Below are 17,637 nucleotides of genomic sequence, written 5' to 3'. Positions count from 1 at the left end.
GCCCTCCACTTAGCCATCATATTAATGCTAACTGCATTCCCTCTGCCATGCTCCCTGTGCCCAACTATCAACTACTAATTTGTACTTCTTTAACCCTTCACCCCATTCTCCCAGCCTCCCAACACCTCTCCCCTCTGTCCATCACCAAATTGTCCACTATATTTGTGCGTCTGTTTTTGATTAGTTTCTTCTTTTTGTTCCTTAGATTCCACATATAAGTGAAATCATATAGTATTTGTCTTTCTCTGTCTGACTTATTTCACTCAGCATAATAACCTCAAGGTCCATCTGTGTCGTTATGAATGGTAGGACTTCAATTTTTTTTAATGGCTGAATAACATTCCATTCTATAAATGAGCCATAATTTCTTTATCCAATCGTCCGTCGATGGGCATTTAGGTTGCTTCCATATCTTGGTGATTGTAAATTGTGCTGCCATGAATATTGGAGTGCATAGATCTTTACGAATTATTGTTTTGGTTTTCTTTGGATAAATACCCAGAAGTGCAATTGCTAGGTCAAAAGCTATATCCATTTTTAATTTTTTGAGGAACCTCCATACAGTTTTCCATAGCGGCTGTACCAATTTGCAATCCCACCAACAATGTATGAGAGCTCCCTTTTCTCCACATCCTCGCCAACACTTGCTGTTTTTGATTTATTGTTGATAGCCATTCTGACAGGTGCGAGGTGATATCTAATTGTGGTTTTAATTTGCATTTCTCTGATGATTAGTGACCTTGAGCATCTTTTCATATGTCTGTTAGCCATCTAAATTTCCTCTTTGGAGAAGTATCTGTTCATGTCTTCTGTCCATTTTTTAACTGGATTGTTTGCTTTTTTGTTGTTGAGTTGTATAAGTTCTTTATAAATTTTGGATATTAACCCCTTATCAGATGTATTATTAGCAAATATCTTCTCCCAATCTAGTTGGCTGTGTTTTTGTTTTGTTGATGGTTTCCTTTGCTGTACAAAAACTTTTTTAGTTTGATATCGTCCCATTTGTTTATTTTTTCTTTTGTTTCCTTGCCCGAGGAGATATGTCTGAAAAGAAATTCCTGTTAGTAATATGAGAGAGTTTACTGCCTATGTTTTCTTATAAAAGTTTTATGGTTTTGGGTCTTACATTTAAGTCTTTAATCCATTTTGAGTCTATTCTTGTATATGGTATAAGAAGGTGGTCCAGGTTCTTTTTTTTTCCTCCCCATGTATCTGTCCAGTTTTCCCAGCACCATTTATTGAAGAGACTGTCTTTACTCCATTGTATATTCTTATCTCCTTCTAAGTGAGCGTTTAAGCATGGATTTATTTCTGGGCTCTCTATTCTATTCCATTGATCAATGTATCTATTTTTATGCCAGTCCCATGCTGTTTTGATTACTGTAGCCTTGTAGTATAGTTTGACATAAGGTAGTATGATATCTCCAACTTTGTTCTTCTTTCTCAAGATTGCCATGGCTATTTGGGTTTTTTATGGCTCCATATACATTTTAGGATTATTTGTTCTAGCTCTCCGAAAAATGCCATTGGTATTTTGATAGGGATTGCATTGAGTCTATAGATTGCTTTGGGTAGTATGGCCATTTTAACAATGTTGATTCTTTCTACCCATGAACAGGGGATATGCTTCCATTTATTTATATCTTCTTCAATTTTTTTTCAATGACTTATAATTTTCTGAAAACAAGTCTTTTATCTTCTTGGTTAATTTGATTTCCAGGTATTTTATAGTTTTCAACGCAATCATAAATGGGATTGTTTTGTTAATTTCTCTTTCTGAAAGTTCATCATTGGTGTATAAAAATGCTACTGACTTCTGAATATTATATTTTGTATCCTGCTACTTTACTGAATTTATTGATCAATTCTAACAGTTTTTTGGTGGAATCTTTAGGGTTCTCTAGTATCATGTCATCGGCAAATAACGAGAGTTTTACTTCTTCCTTTCCAATTCAGATGCCTTTTATTTCTCTTTCTTGTCTTATTGCTGTAGTTAAGATATCCAATACAATGTTGAACAGGAGTGGTGAAAGTGGGCATCCTTGTCTTGTTCCTGATGTTAAGGAAAATGCTTTTAGCCTTTCCTCATTGAGTATGTTAGTTGTAGGTTTGTCATATATGGCCTTTATTATGTTGAGGTATGTCCCCTCTATTCCCACTTTGCTGAGAGTTTTTATCATAAATGGATGCTAGATTTTGTCGAATGCTTTTTCTGCATCTATTGATATGATCATATGGTTTTTATCTTTCAATTTGTTAATGTGGTGTATCACATTAATTGATTTGTGTATATTGTACCAACTTTGCATCCCAGGAATAAATCCCACTTGATCATGGTGTATGATATTTTTAATGTATTGCTGAATTCGATTTGCTAATATTTTTTTGAGGATTTTTGCATCAATGTTCATAAAAGTTATCGGCCTATAGTTTTCTTTTTTTGTAATGCCTTTGCCTGGTTTAAGAATCAAGGTAATGGTGGCTTCATAAAAAGAGTTAGGGAGCCTTCCCTCTTCCTGAATTTTTTGGAATAGTTAGAGAAGAATAGGTGATAATTCTTGGAATGTTTGGTAAAATTTGCCTATGAAGCCATCTGGCCCAGAATTTTTGTTTTTTGAGAGGTTTTTGATTACTGATTCTATTTCATTGGTGGTAATCGGTCAGTTCAGATTTTCTGTTTCTTCTTGACTCAGTCTTGAGAGATTGTATGTTTCTAGGAGTGTGTCCATTTCTTCCAGATTGTCCAATTTGTTGGTGTATAATTGCTCATAGTATTTTCTTACGATTCATTGTATTCCTGTGGAGTCCATGGTTATTTCTCCTCTTTCATTTCTGATTTTATTTATTTGAGTCCTCTCTCTTTTTTCCTTGATGAGTCTGCTAAGGGTCTGTCAATTTTGTGTATTCTTTCGAAGAACCAGCTCTTGGTTTCATTAATCTTTTGTATTTTTCTAGACTCTATTTCATTTATTTCCACTGTGATCTTTATTATTTCCTTCCTTTTATTCACTTTGGGCTTTGTTTGCTGTTCTTTTTCTAGTTCTTTTAAGTGTAAAGTTAGATTGTTTATTTGAGCTTTTCCTTGTTTCTTGAGGAAGGCCTGTATTGCTATGAATTTCCGTCTTAGGACTGCTTTTGCTGTGTCCCATACATTTTGAATCGTTGTGTTTTCATTTTCATTTGTCTTTAGGTATCTTTTGATTTCTTCCTTGATCTCATTAATAACCAATTCATTGTTTAGTAGCATGTTATTTAGCCTCCATGTGTTTGTGTATTTTCCAGTTTTTTTCTTGTAGTGTTTTTCTAGTTTCATACTGTTGTGATCAGAGAAGATGGTTGATATGACTTCAATTTTCTTAAATTTATTGAGACTTGTTTTGTGTCCTAACATGTGGTCTATCCTTGAAAATGTTCCATGTGCACATGTGAAGAAGGTATATTTCGCTGCTTTGGGGTAAAATGCTCTGAAAATATTAAGTCCATCTGTTCTAGTGTATCTTTTAGGCCCATTGTTTCCTTGATTCTTTGCCTGAAAGATCTGTCCATTGCTGTCAATGGGGTGTTAACGTCTCCTACTATGAGTGTATTACTGTTGATCTCTCCTTTTAGGTCAGTCAATAATTGCTTTATATATGTAGGCGCTCCTATGTTGGGTATGTATATGTTTACTAGGGTTATGTTCTCTTGATTTACCACTCCCTTTATTATTATGTAATGCTCTTTTTATTTCTTATTATAGCCTTTGTTTTAAAGTCTATTTTTTCTGATATAAATAGTGCTACCCCGGCTTTTCTTTCATTTCTGTTTACGTGAAATATCTTTTTCCATCCCTTTACTTTCAGTCTGTGAGTGTCATTTGATCTGAAGTGGGTCTCTTGTAGACAGTGTATGCATGGGTCTTGTTTTCTTATCCATTTGGTTACCCTATGTATTTTGATTGGACCATTTAATCCGTTTACATTTAAAGTGATTACCAATAGGTATATAGTTACCGCCATTTTATTATTCATATTTGTTATTTCTATTTTATTTCTTACCCTTTCTCTGTTTACAGAAGACCCTTTAACATTTCTAGTAATGCTGGCTTGTTGGTGATGAATTCCTTAAGCTTTTTCCTGTGTGGGAAACTCTTTATTTCACCTTCCATTTTAATGAAAAGCCTTGCTGGGTAAAGTATATGTGGTTGTATATTCTTGTTTTTCATAACTTTGAATATTTCTTGCCAGTCCCTTCTGGCCTGAAAGGTTTCCATTGAAAACTTAGCTGACATTCTTATAGGGGTACCCCTGTAAGTAACTAACTGCCCTTCTCTTGCTGCTTTTAAGATTCTCTCTTTGGCATTTTAATTATGATGAGTCTTGGTGTAGGTCTGTTTTAATTCCTCTTTTTTGGGACTCTTCGTGCTTCCTGAACTTGTATGTCTAATTCCTTTGCCAGTTTAGGGAAGTTTTCTGTCATTATTTCTTCAAATAGATTCTCAATCCCTTGCTCTCTTCCTCTTCAGGTACTCCTATGATTTGGATATTTTTATGATTCGCGTTGTCCCAGAAGTCTCTTAAACTATCCTCATTTTTTAAAACTCATTTTTCTTTTTGTTGTTCTGATCGGGTGCATTCAGCCACCTTGTCTTCCAATTTGCTGACTCGATCTTCTGCTTCTTCCTGTCCACTACTGAATTCTTTTAGTGTATTCTTCATTTCATTTATTGTATTCCTCATTTCTGTCTGGTTCTATATTTATAGTTTCTATGTCCTTTTTTTATGCTTCCTATCTCTCTGTTGAAGTTCTCATTGTGCTCATCCATTCCCCCACTAAGTTCATTGAAAACTCTTATAATCATTATTTTGAACTCTGTCTCTGATAGGTTGCTTGCCTCCATTTCACTTAGCTTATTTTCTGGAGTTTTCTCCTGTTGTTTCACTTGTGGAATGCCTCTTTTTTCTCATTTTATTACCCTCTCTGTGTTCGTTTTCTATGTGTCAGGAATATTTCTTTCATCTCTCAGCCTTGGCCAGATGGCTTAATTTGGAAGGTGTCTTGTGTGGTCCAGTGGCACTCTCTCTCTGATCCCCTATACCAGGGGCTCTGGACATGATCTTTGTGTGTGTTGCATGTGATCTTCTGTTGTTGCCAAGTCTTTATTGTTGTTAGTTCATCAGTGGATGGGATTAACGCTCAAGCTGGTTGTGGGACTTGGCTATACCCACAGGGTAAGAGTTGCTGTGTGGGGGCTGACCCCACTGAGTGGGAGGTGCCCTAGCAGGCTTGTGTACTTGTTGAGACCACCCTTTGTGTGTATGGCTAATGGGACTAGTCAGGAGTTGCTCTGTTGTGGGCTGGTGCCAGTCTCCAAATGCATTGGTTTTGTAGCCCCTTGGGAGGGGTTTCCCCATAGGCCAAGGTCAGCAGCTGCTTTTGATTCCTCAGGGCTACCCGGTGAGAACTACAAAGTGATCACAGATGGTTGTTTCCTATGCTGCATCTATAGGTAAGTGGAAGAGACCTAGGGCAGTTTATCAGAGGGATCAGAGCTCCTCAAGGCCTGACACTGCCTGTCAGTTGCCAGTAAGTCTCTGAAACTGGAAGAGCCTCTGGGTGATATGCGTCTTGAGTGGCGCAGGGAGCCCGGGAGTCTCCTGGGTCTAGTGAGTAAATTTCCCCCTGACACTGTGGTGTCAGTGTACACACCAGTGCTGTCTCTGTGGCTCCCGTACAAGTTTCCAGTTGTTGCAAGGCCAGCTGCTGCCCACCTTGAGCCTAAACGCGCTACTCCAGGGCAAGGGCCTATCAATGTGCAGTGGGCACTTTGTGGTATTGGATGGGGCAGGATCTCAGGGTGTCCAGGGCCATCAGGCCAGTAGCCTCAGTTTTCTGCAATTTCTGTGTCCATACATTCCCATAGTAGTCACATATCACAGGGAGACAAGTTGCTGTCTATGATGGTCCCACAGACCCCTGTGATCCTCCCACACAATAATGCAAGTCTTGTAGGCAGCAGAGGTCTCCCTGCAACTGATTTCCATGTAGTGCCCGCCCTGTGCTAGCCAAAGTTTGTTGCCTTTGTGGATTGTGGGGGAAGGGGCAGGGCTGTAGCAGTTCACTGTCAATGACCCCCCAGGGGCAATTTGTGGGTGAGGCAGGGTCTCAGAGAGACAATGGCAGTGGGATCAATGCATCCTCAGTCTTGTTGCAGCTTCGGTAACCATTTGCACAGTCCTGTAGAAGTCCCAGATCAGCTTCTGTCTGGGACGGGCCCACGGATCCCCGAGATCCATCCAAGTTCCTGTTGGCAGCAGTGATCTGTGTGACTCTATCTTGGAAATACGGTGCTCACAGAGCTGGTCGCCTGCTGTGAATGTTTGGCCCTGAAGGGGGGCAGGGTGTGGCAGCCATCCAGCAACAATAGTCCTGGGCCATCTGCAGGTTGGATCGGGCAGGCCGATCCCCTCAGGCCAGCGCTTCCTAATGGCCCTGTGGGAGGGGTCTGCACAGTCAAGCAGGTGCAGTCTGTAGATTGTCCTGTAGGGGGCCTGACTAAGGCACAATGGTGGCTGCCCTTCTAGCCCTCATTCTGGTGCCAGGTAATGCAGACTTTCTCGGTATGGATCCCTTGAGCCTCTACTCACTGCTGGTGTCCCGGGTGAGTGTCTGCAGGTCAGAAAGCCTTTGTGTGGGTCCTTCAAAAGGGTGTCTAGGGTTTCAGTCTCCTTCTGTCTCCCCTAGATGGCCAGAATCCCCTCTGGTTTCTATAGTCAGTGTTATTGGAATCTCCTCTCCCCTGGACTGAGGAACCCCCAAATGAGGCCAGAACCCGCCTCTTCTTCAGGGGAGCCTCTGCAGCATTGCTCTCCCTCCCGGTGATCCTCCACCACCCGCGGATGCAGGTCCAGCCCGATTTGCCACTTTGCCCCTCTCACCCTCTCACCAGCTTCCATGTGGCTCCTTTATATTATCAGATGTAGGTGTTATGATCAGCTGGAGTTCACGTGATTCTCCACATTGATTATTTTATAATTTGGTTGTAATTTCAATACAGTTCTGGGAGGAGGCGAACCCTGCTTTTACCTAGTCCGCCATCTTCTCTTGACTCCTAAAGCTCTCTTAATGCTTTATTAAGTATAATTTAATTTAATAAATGTCATTAAATATAAGCATTTAATGTTATAATACTCTGTTTGCTTAAGTGCATCCCATAAATTTTGGTGTTTTTTCTATAATTTTAATTCATTTCAATAATTTCTATTTTCCTTTAAGATTTAGATGCATGTCACTTAATTTTAAAATATTTCACGATTTTCTAGGTATTGTTCTGCTATTTATTTCTACTTCCTTTGTGGGCCAAGAACATATTTCATATTATTTCTATTTTTAAATGCAGTAAGATTTGTTTTATGACTTAGAATATGGTCAAATTTGAAAAACAATCCATAGATACTTGAGCAACTCTCAAGTGTATTCTGCTGTTGTTATGTGGACTGTTTCATAAATGTCAATTAGATCTAGTGAGTTGATAGAATTTTCAAGTCATCAATATCCTTACTAATACTATGCATAATTAGTCTATCAATTACTGAGAAATGATTATTGAAATCTCCAAGTATAATTGTGGATTCGTCCACTTCTTTCAGTTTTCTTTTTGCCTGGTGCATGTTGAAGCTGTGTTTTCAGGGGCACACACATTTAGGGTCATTAAGTAAATATTCACACATTAAAAATAGAAATTACAATCTACAGCCATGCCACCCTGAACAAGCCCAATCCTGTCTGATCTTGGAAGCTAAGCAGGGTTGGGTCTGGTTAGTACTTGGATGGAAGACCACTTAGGAAGACCAGGTGCTGCAGACGTAAAAAATAAGAAATAAGGGATTGTAAACTGACAAGGTCCTTGCAATCTATGAGGTCAACCAAGGGTTGCCTCTCCTAAAAAAAAAAGTAGAAACAATAGTCTGGCAGTAGTGTGCAGATTGGATTGAAAAAAAAATACAAATTACATGTATTGTTTATAATTTAGAGTTAATATCAAAGGATATTTACAAGAAGCATCAAGAAACTTTCCCTAAAGACTAGCAAGGAAATTAACCCCTACAGGAATTAAAATATACCGTAAAGCGATTTTAATTAAGAGTGTGGCACCGGCACAGGAATTAACAGATAACTTAGTGAAACTGGGTTGCATACTCAGGAAGAATTTCAAATACGCATGGGAAATATATTATGAAAGTGCTTTGGTTTAAATCTCAACTCTTCTACTTCTTATGGCTATAACCATGAAAAAAGTATTTGTTATGTTATATCTCCTTGAATAATTGGCCACTGTATCATTGTCTAATGTAATGTTTCTATTTATCCATTAATAGTATTGCTTGTTCTGATTTCTACCTTGTGTGCTATCAACAAAACTACTCCAACTTTTAACAAATAAAATAATAACCTAATCTTCAACTTTAACGTAACTTCCTCATCTTTTTACTTTTAGGAGCTCTATACCTTTATTTTTCTTTCTTTCTTTTTTTTTTTTTTAATGCCTACAGCACCTGGTCTTCCTAGGTCATCTCTCATTCAAGTACTAACCAGGCTCGACCCTGCTTATATATCTTTATATATAAAGTGGGTTTCTTGAAAATAGCATATACTCGTGTCATGCTTTTTTTAAAATCCATTTTGAGAATCTCTGACTTTTAACTGAGATATTTAGACTACTCACATTTAAAGTCATTATTTATTGGGTTGGATTCAAATCTATATCTCACTACTTTTTATTTCTGCCATCTTTTTTTTTGTTTGTTTCTACTCCCTTCTGCCTTCACTTGGGTTAATTGAGCATTCTTATTTAATTTTATCTTTTCTATTTACTCATTGTATATACCTTTAAAAAGGTTTTTCAGCTGCTGCCCTAGGGTTCATAGTATACATTTTAATTAACATCAGGCTCCTTTCTCATAAAAATAGACCATTTCCCAATGTTCCTTTGAAGTCGAAGCTATTTGCAACAACATAGATGGAGCTTGAGGGCATTATGCTAATTGAAATAAACTGGGCAGAGAAAGACAAATACTGCACGGTATCACTTATATGTGGAATCTGAAAATATGAAGCTAAATTCATAGAAACAGGTTGAAAAAGTGGTTACTGGGGGCGGGAAATAGAAGTTGATAAAAGTACAAGCTTTCAGCTCTAAGATAAATAAAGTCTGAGGACCTAATGTAAAGCCTTATGGCGATTGTTGATAACACTGTATTGTATAATTAATATTTGCTAAAAGAGTAGAACTTAAATGGTCTCACACACAAAAAAGATAAGTATGTGAGGTGATGGATGTGTTAATTAATTAGATGGTGGAAACCTTGCACGATGTATAGCATATCAAATCACCATGGTGTACAACTTTATGTCAGTTATATCTCTGTAAAGCTGAAGAAAAAGAAACAAAAAGAACAATGCACTATTACTTTGTAATTAAAATATTTAAATGCTCCTCAACAGAAATACTAGCAATGTACTATGTTACTAGTTAATGTAACTGCTAGCTGATGCAACAGACAAAACCTAGAATTGGCTGGCTTTACACAGCAAAAATTACTTTCGTTCACATAAATTCTGATGGCTGATGGCCGATGGCTGTGGGCAGGGTCTTTCCTCTCTCAGGTGACCCGGGGATCCAGGCTGCTGCCATGCTTTTGCTTCACCATGGAAACACAGGATGGCCATGTTTGCTGCTCAGTGGAAGAGAAAGCTCACTGGTTTCTGTCTAAGGACACACTGTCTGGCAATGTAGTTTTCTCCTTTGTCCAAGAAAAAGAGAAATATAAGATATGGATGAGTACTTGAAGTTTCTCCTATAAGCTGTCAATTGTAGTTCTCAACCAAATTAACGATTAGGGTGTGTTATAACAACGCTCTTCATTTCTTGGAGGAGTTCCAGAGAAAGCTAGATTTACTTTCACAGCCTCTAACTTTTTAAGTGCCTGCTATATGACGGTGCTTTCAAATCTAGGATCATACCTGGTTTTCAAAGGATCATGTAAATGTCAGCAGGGAGAATTTGCCATTCTTCACTCAATAGCACTTTTCTGCACTGTCCTTTGCAATAACCTCTATAATCTCAGTGGGCTGAATTTTTTCTCCTTTCTTTTGATGCATGGTCAAAATTTGAACTTGTGAGCCTCTGCTACTGTCCACATGAGTGAACACTCCTGAACACCTGCACAAGTGCCAATAGGCAAACTGAAAACCAGGGTTTTCTTGTGGGGAAGGAACACAGACCAAAGGCAATGGAAGGATATGCTTTTCTTTTTAAATCAGCGTTAGCATGTCCACTAAAGAAACAATTTTCAACACCTAGGAGGATTCCAGAGTTTTAGGAATTCAGTTTTAGTAGATGTTTGCTCCACAGTGATTTCCATGGTCTTTCTTCATCTACCATTTATAAGGGAGCTTTTGTTTTTTTTACTTGCGTGGGTGAGCTCATTCACCTGTGTATGTGTTCACTGACCAGTTTCAAAGAAGACATCTCATTAAAATCCTACTGCAAATATCAGAGTGGTTAAAAAAAATCTCTAATTTCAGGGTTATAGTCCCCAAACCAGTAGATTATGTGCCAAGTCAGGCTCTACTCACCAGCCCTTTTGGAAAACACTTGGAGAGGTTAAAGATGCCAAGGGGGTGGGTGACCAGGCGTCTGAACGTCAGTGTCCAAAGTGAACCTTTAAGTTGAAGGGGCAGAGAGGTTCCAGGAGGGATGGGACAGGAAGGGGTCTTCTGCAAGTAGTAGGAATGCTTTATGTCAGGGGAAGGGCAGGTGATTCTAGGCTATTCCATTGGAAGTAGGGCACCGCCTTCAGAGGAACATGTAGTAAAGAGCTGGTAAGCCTGTCAGGTTCCAGAGTTGGACAGGGTGGCATACAGGGGAAGACCAGGGGAAGGTTGCTATAAATCAGAAAAGTACTGGAGCCAGAAGAAATACAGAATCAGCTCTAGAGGAACGCTAGACTTGGGCAGGAGGACCCTAGGTTAATAAAGCCCGCAGGCAGTACCCAAATCATGTTTGATCCACATTGACACCTTCTTTCTTTAGGCCTGCTTTGAGTATCCTGATACAGAGACCTTTTTGTGTATGTGGCCTGAGAGACATTATGGAGAACTGACACGAGAAGTTAATTAAGAGATGGAAGGTCTGCCTTAGGCTAGGAACAATATGGACTTCAGATGAATTTAGATCAAATGTCTAGTCTCAGCCTGTCACTTACTAGCCATGTGATCATAGGGAAACTATCAAGTGCTCTGAGCCTCAGTTTTATCCTCTGTGAAGTGAATTTGATAGACAAATTCAGTTCCTGTCTTGCGGAACTGTTGGCATGTATGTATGTAAAGCCCCTGGCACAGTGCCTGGCATATATTGGATCTTTAATGAATGGTGAGGAATCTGGCTTCTGGTTAAAATCCCTAATATGTGCTTTTTCAGGTGTGAACATAGGCAATTACAAAGGCTTTACCTGGCAGGCCTCCTAGACAAAGCTGCCCTCCCCACCTCAGACTGGACAACCTGGAGTGTAGTCTCCGAAGGAGGTGGCAGTGAAAGACTGAGGCCCTTCTGGCAGGTTATTCTCTGCTCATACTTGCATTCCTAGCCTCTGTGCTTTCATTCCCAAGTGTCTTCATCTGAGACCTTGGACAGAGGCCTCCTTATATGGACAGAAGGAGGAAACCTTGAAGATACTTTTCCCAGCTATTTTTCCACTGCTAGCCCTTCCCCCTTTTCTTCCTTTGATTCCAGGATCCCTAAAATCATCAGAGCCGTTTGTTCTGGCTCCGTCAACAGTGAGGTGACCGCCAGATCTCTGCTGATCCACCTGACCCTCACTGGTGAGCTGTTCCATGGAGGAAAATAAAACAGGAGGAATCGGCACTGTCTCCTGTTTTACATTCTTGCTTTTATCATCACAGGAAGTGATCAAAGGTTTAAGTCTATTGCATTTGGCCTATTGCTTCGATCAGCGACTCTTGACACCTGGCAGCTTAGCTCTCACTCCACCTCAGCGGAGCTCCTGACAATGGTAGTTATTTCTAATGTTGCTTTGACCTCAGAATCTACCACCCTCTCCTCTGGGAATGTTTTGTTATCCAAGATCTCTCTGAGAATAAGCAGCGAGTGCTCCTAGACGCTAGATACCAAATCAGCCAAAAATGCTGCTTCATAAATAAAACTCTCTTAGAGAATACATTATTTAATTTGGATGTGAGTTAGTCTTCCCCAGCTGGATTCAACTCAAAACTCCTAGAATTCATGTTGAAAACCTACTCTTTCCTTCCTTCCTGGCTGCTGTCCCATCCAAAACACTATTTTCATTCATTTAGCTACCAAAAATCTCATCCTTGCTTACAGTTGGCCAAAATGTATTCAAGATAACCTAATTATAATGCCATTTTTTAATGGAAAGGCTCTGGCTTTCCCAGGTCAATGAAAAGGGTGCCAGCCTAGTGGTTTCTGGGCATCACTTCAAGGGAATATCACACTATTTTTTTTTTAAGGAAATCCTTGCAGATGATGTGTTTAAAATACCTAATTCAACCAAACTGGGTTTTTACAAGAGTTCAGGACACCTTCCATAGCTGTCCCAGGTAGAGATTTCTCTGTGGTTTATCCAAGACCCAAAAGTAACTGCTAAATTCAGTTTTCCATTTTAGACTTTTCTCTCAACTGTAAGACACACCATTTGAGGGTCTGGCACCTGCCACCACTCAGCTTCGCTGCAATCAAATCCCACAGAAGTAATCTGAGTTTCCCCAAGCCTCAGACTGTCTTGGCTAAGGGCACTTGTATTTGACTGCTTGCATCTGGAGTCCCACCGCCTCTCCTCCTTTTACCTCGTTAGCTCTTAGAAGACATCTCATCATCATCCCGATGTGATTGCTGCTCCTAGCCTTTACCATTCCATGGGTAGCGGTGTGTCCTGCTGATCCTAATGCCCCAACCGCTAACACAGGGCCTTCTGAAGAGCAAGCACTCAATTCATGTTTGGGGAATAAGTGAGCCAGTGAGAAAGAGATTTCATTTAAGATTTAATTTCTCCTATATTCTTGAATAAGCCAAGCAAATATATATAATTTAATTTTACAGAATGACAGACTAAAAGGAATAAATGAACCTCAAAATTACCCAATCTTTATGTTTTTTTTTTTTCCTCTGTTCCTAGAAACCTTATATTTTACTGCTGGGTTCTTTCACATTTCCAAGGAAATTCCTATTCTAATGCCATGTTATCTTGTTCCAGATCACAAAAAAAGGGTGATTTCCCAACTTCTTTTGCAAAATTGCAAAACTCTTATTCTTAACCCCGATAAACGGCTATAAATGTGTGACCACTGTCATTCATAAACTTAGATTCTGAAGCTAATTAAACTTTTTATTACAAGGAACAACATTTGAAAACAAACTGACAAATAAACAAAAAGATAAATCTCCAAATCACTCATATTGAAAAGGAACACAAAGATGTTATAACGTACTGTGTTCCCTCCAGATCCAGCCTGGCCCTCCACAACTTAGATCTTTGGCCGTTGTCTTCCAATGAAGAGTGAAGAATCTTCTTCAGACTTCACTCAGGGCAGGAGAAGCTGCTGGACATGACACTGGAACTTACACTGGCCATGGCAGTAGTATCATCCACGGCAACTCCAGCCTGGGCTCGCTCTCTCTCATCTCTCAAAGCTTCTTCATACCAGTAAGGGAAGGAAGCGGGGTCAGTCCCACTGATCTTGGCAAAAAACTGCAGGACTTTCATCTTGGTGGTTTCAGCGTGGGCCCTGGGACCCCACAGGAACTCGTAGCGAGCAGGATCGCTGTTGGGCACCTGCCTGTACTCCAGGTACTTCTCCTGCACTAAATCTTTGGTGATGAGCTTCCTGGGCTCTCCATAGATGAAATCTTTCTTCCCAGCAAACACTCCCATCATATTCAGCACTTCCCAGATTTTTTCCTCAGGGGCACGGTTGCCCTCCATGAAGATTATGCCCAGGATAAGTATCAGGAGGCCAGTCTTGGGCATGCCTTGGTCATCACTCAGCATCCCATCGTAGGTGAGGTCTAGTGTTTTGACGAGCACGTAGGAATGGCTGGTGGGGTCCATTTCCTTCACTTCAATGCCAAAGACAACCTCCATGCACTCACAGACTTTCTTGAAGACCACAGGGAAGTGGTCCCTGTGCTCTTTGAGGATGCTTTTCAGCATTTCTGCCTTCGTGATGGGCTCCTTTGTTATATACTTGACACTCAGGAACTGCACCAATTCAGCCACCTTCTTGTGTAGCACATCAGTGAGCAAGGACTCGGGGTGTGCTGGAGGCTGCGGGGTGCTGGGCCCCTCTTCTTCTTGGCTTCTGGAACTCTCATCAGATTGACTCGATGGAGTGGCTATTATGGCAGTGGGGGAGGAGCAGGCTCTCTGGGAACTCTGGGGAACACTTGGCGTTCCAGCAGCAGGCATCGCCTCTGGGGTGCCCTGGACCAGAGGAGAGAGAGAGGAGGAGGTGGTGGTGGTGGCTTCCTCCTCAGCCATGGGAGCCTGCAAACTTTCCAGGCCTTGTGCCTCTCTTGGGTCCTGAAGGTCTTCCTCAAGCTTGCAGTGCTCGCTCTTCTGACTGTGAGACATGACTTGTGTTGTGGGCAGCTGGCAGGAGGGTGGGCGATTTGGACTCACAGACCTGAGGGAGAGAGGGAGACTGTCAGTGACCTTCGCTGAGAAACTCACCCATGATGGCTCTAACAAAGGCAACTCACAGGTCTCCTCTTTAGGGGTGCTCTTGGTTCTCAAAGGGCTCCTGTTCTCCAGGTTGACCTGTCTCCTAAGAACTGAAATAGCAAGTGAGATGGCTCCTCAGGGTGTATGTAGCCAGCCAATGCAGCCCAAGGATTCCAAGACTGAGATTAGGGAGACTAGGGTCACGTACTATGGGGTCCTTCTGTTCTGGGGTGAGTGGTACCCTTGGTAGACATTTAGGGTGTGCACCTCACCTTGACTTCTGGTACTGCCCAGGCCTCCTCTGATATGCTGACTTGAGGACACGTGCCTCAGACCAAGTGTCACTGCACACAAACTTCATTTCTTGAATATACCTTTTTTTTTCTCTGATTCAAGCTGGTTTTGCCCAGATAACGGCATTGTGACTCACTTGCTCCCCCCTCCCATCCTCTCTCTGTATGCCTGCTCCTTTAATCATTAAGCCTCAGGACATAAGATTAACTGAGTCTCAGGATTATCATGAGGACAATAGGTTTCTGTTGGACTTTTCACTAAGGATAACATCTTGGCTTTAGATGTGTTTCAGCTGCAGGCTGATCTAGGCAGAACAAAAACCCACCAGGCAGAACAACAGCCCCACCAGGCCAAGGGACCAGAAGGGATGTCAGGGTGGCTGATTCCACAATAGAACACAATTATCAATGACCTCATCCTCCTCCAACTGTCAAATCGGTAGCACCCACTACCCCAACTCTCAGTTTCCATGATGACAGATTTTCCCTTATATAATCTTTACTCCCGGGACACCTAGGGAGCCAGGCCCTTGAGTGATAGCTCACCTGTGTCTCCGGGACTTGCAGCTCTAATCAATCTTACTTTCTTTGCTGCAAAACCTGCACCTATCTCTTCTTTGGCTTAGATGCATGCAGGCAGACGGACCCCTTTTTTGTCCCAGTAACACAAGGCCCTCACCTCCCAGTTCCTAGATGAACTGAGGGGATACCTCGAAATGCAGACTATCGGCACAGTTCTGGGTCTCCCGGTGCTGACAGGAGGAGTAGGGCCAGACTCTGTGATGTCCCCACTATTCTGAGTTAGATGGTTCTTTCAATGCTCAGACTCCTAATCTTTCCCCTGCCAAGACCTGGTCCACACCACTCTACTTACCTCCTGACTTCCTAAGGAGAAAGTGAGGGGCCACCGCACCTAGGCACACTTGCCTAGGGCTTTCCTGGGCTGATAGCAGGGGTCCCCATGGGTTTCGGTGGGGCTTCTTTTGTCTAGGGTAGGAGGGCCCATTATGATTAATCTTTACTCCTGACAGGGTCTGCTCTAGCCCCCACCTCAGCTGACCTGACATGCATCCTCAGATTGAAGCTTCCACTCTCTGAGAGGAACCACCCCACCCCCACCCCAGTGGTGGAAGTGATCACCTACCACAATGGCCCATCTCTGCTTACTGTTTTCCAGGTATGACAGCATGGACTTGGGCCCATGTGTTCTGGGGTGGGGGTACCTTCAGTCCTCCCTCAGGATATTAAGTGCTACATCTAGCAGGGCCTCAACCCACCCTTACCCCACCTCACCTGCTTTCTTGTCTTCAGACGTCCCTGAGACCACCGAGACAAAATCGAAAAGATGCCACATTCAGCTACTCCTTGCCCGAGTTCTCCCCTGGCTGGCAGCAGGAGCAGGGCGTATCTGTGAGATGCCCTTTCTGGAGTGGGGAGGTACCTTAAACCCTTTTCAGTAGAGTCACAACTAATCTACATTCTGCTGACCTGAGAAGGCCCCCCTCAGGCCATGGCCTTAATCTTCCTGAAAACTTGTTAAAAAAGGCAGAGGCTTGAGGGAGGTGCTTCTGCCTCATAGCTTTGCCCAGCGCTAACAGCAGGAGTGAGCCAGGTGTCAGGAGGTGGGGCCCTCTCTGAGTACACAGAAAAGTTTCATTAATCTTCCTTCAGGGTCCTCACTGTGAAGCTTGCCCTCCCTCAGAATTCTCACTTTGATGCTTGGCAAGGCCTGGAATTTCTCTTCCTGCAAATCCCTGATCCAGGAATGGGGGAGAGGAAATGCTTATCCTCCCAGCACAGAGGGGGGTCTCAACAGTTGACAGCAGGAGTCAGAGTGAATTTCTGTGGGGATTTCTCTGATTCCGAGCTAGAGGATGTCTCAGTCCTCCTCAAGGGATTCACATTTACTCCTGACAGGGCCTGGCACCCCTTCCTGAAGGTTAAGGCCTCCATCTCTCTCCTTCCCCAACAGGCAAGTTGGGGTGGGGGTGCTTTGTCTGTCAACCGTGCTTGGAGTCTCACAGGGCTGACAGCAGAAGCTATCAGCGGGTTCACCTTGATGCACCCTCTGTCTACGGTGGGAGGTTTTTTCAGGACCCACTTCTTGAGGACTGGCAGAATCTAAGACTCTTCACTTTACTGACCTGAGTCTCATCACCTGGATTGAAGCCTCATCTCCTTCAGACCCCAAAGTTCCGGAAACACTACATCCAAGGATAGAGCCTCTGCATAGGGCCTCCCTGAGCTGAAAGCAGGCTCAGAGTGGGCTGGGGCTCCTTCTTTCCGACCGTGGGAGGTCAGTTTAGTTGTCCCACAGGATTGTCACTTTGACTCCTGGAAGTGCCTGAGCCTCTCTCCCTTGGTGAACCAGAATCTGTCTCCCTCTAATTAGGCTGATCGCCTCTGAGTCCCCAGAGTTGGGAATGCGGGGGAAGGGTTATTTATCCTGACAGGCCTGCCAAGTCTCCCGGGGCTGACGTCCTGGGTAGAGGGGGATTCTGTGGAGCCCACACTGTTCTGAGATGTGTATAAACCTCTCAGTCCTCACTCACGAAGATTCTCATCTTGGTTCCTGGCTCCTTGATTAAATGCTGTCTGGGAGATTC

General features: G+C 42.3%; 1 protein-coding gene and 1 pseudogene across 7 annotated transcripts in view; one reads left to right on the top strand and one right to left on the bottom strand.

The window, feature by feature from the left end:
* Positions 1-7,726: 7,726 nt before the first annotated feature.
* On the top strand, positions 7,727-7,845 carry LOC120607014 (uncharacterized; annotated as a pseudogene).
* A 5,225-nt stretch (positions 7,846-13,070) lies between these two features.
* The window catches only part of LOC120607012 (putative MAGE domain-containing protein MAGEA13P), a 106,226-nt gene continuing 101,659 nt past the window's right edge, over positions 13,071-17,637 (bottom strand). For all 7 annotated transcript variants that reach the window (XM_039868627.1, XM_039868626.1, XM_039868625.1 and 4 more), the window contains one exon: positions 13,071-14,700. In XM_039868627.1, the coding sequence (XP_039724561.1) occupies positions 13,596-14,648 (1,053 nt within the window). In that variant the 5' untranslated portion in view covers positions 14,649-14,700 and the 3' untranslated portion in view covers positions 13,071-13,595. The remainder of the gene's footprint in view (positions 14,701-17,637) is intronic.

Source organism: Pteropus medius, unplaced genomic scaffold (assembly GCF_902729225.1).
Source record: "Pteropus medius unplaced genomic scaffold, Ma_sr-lr_union100, whole genome shotgun sequence".
Lineage (NCBI taxonomy): Eukaryota > Metazoa > Chordata > Mammalia > Chiroptera > Pteropodidae > Pteropus > Pteropus medius.
The sequence above is the reverse complement of the archived record's forward strand: the minus strand, read 5'-3'. Positions and strand labels throughout refer to the sequence as shown.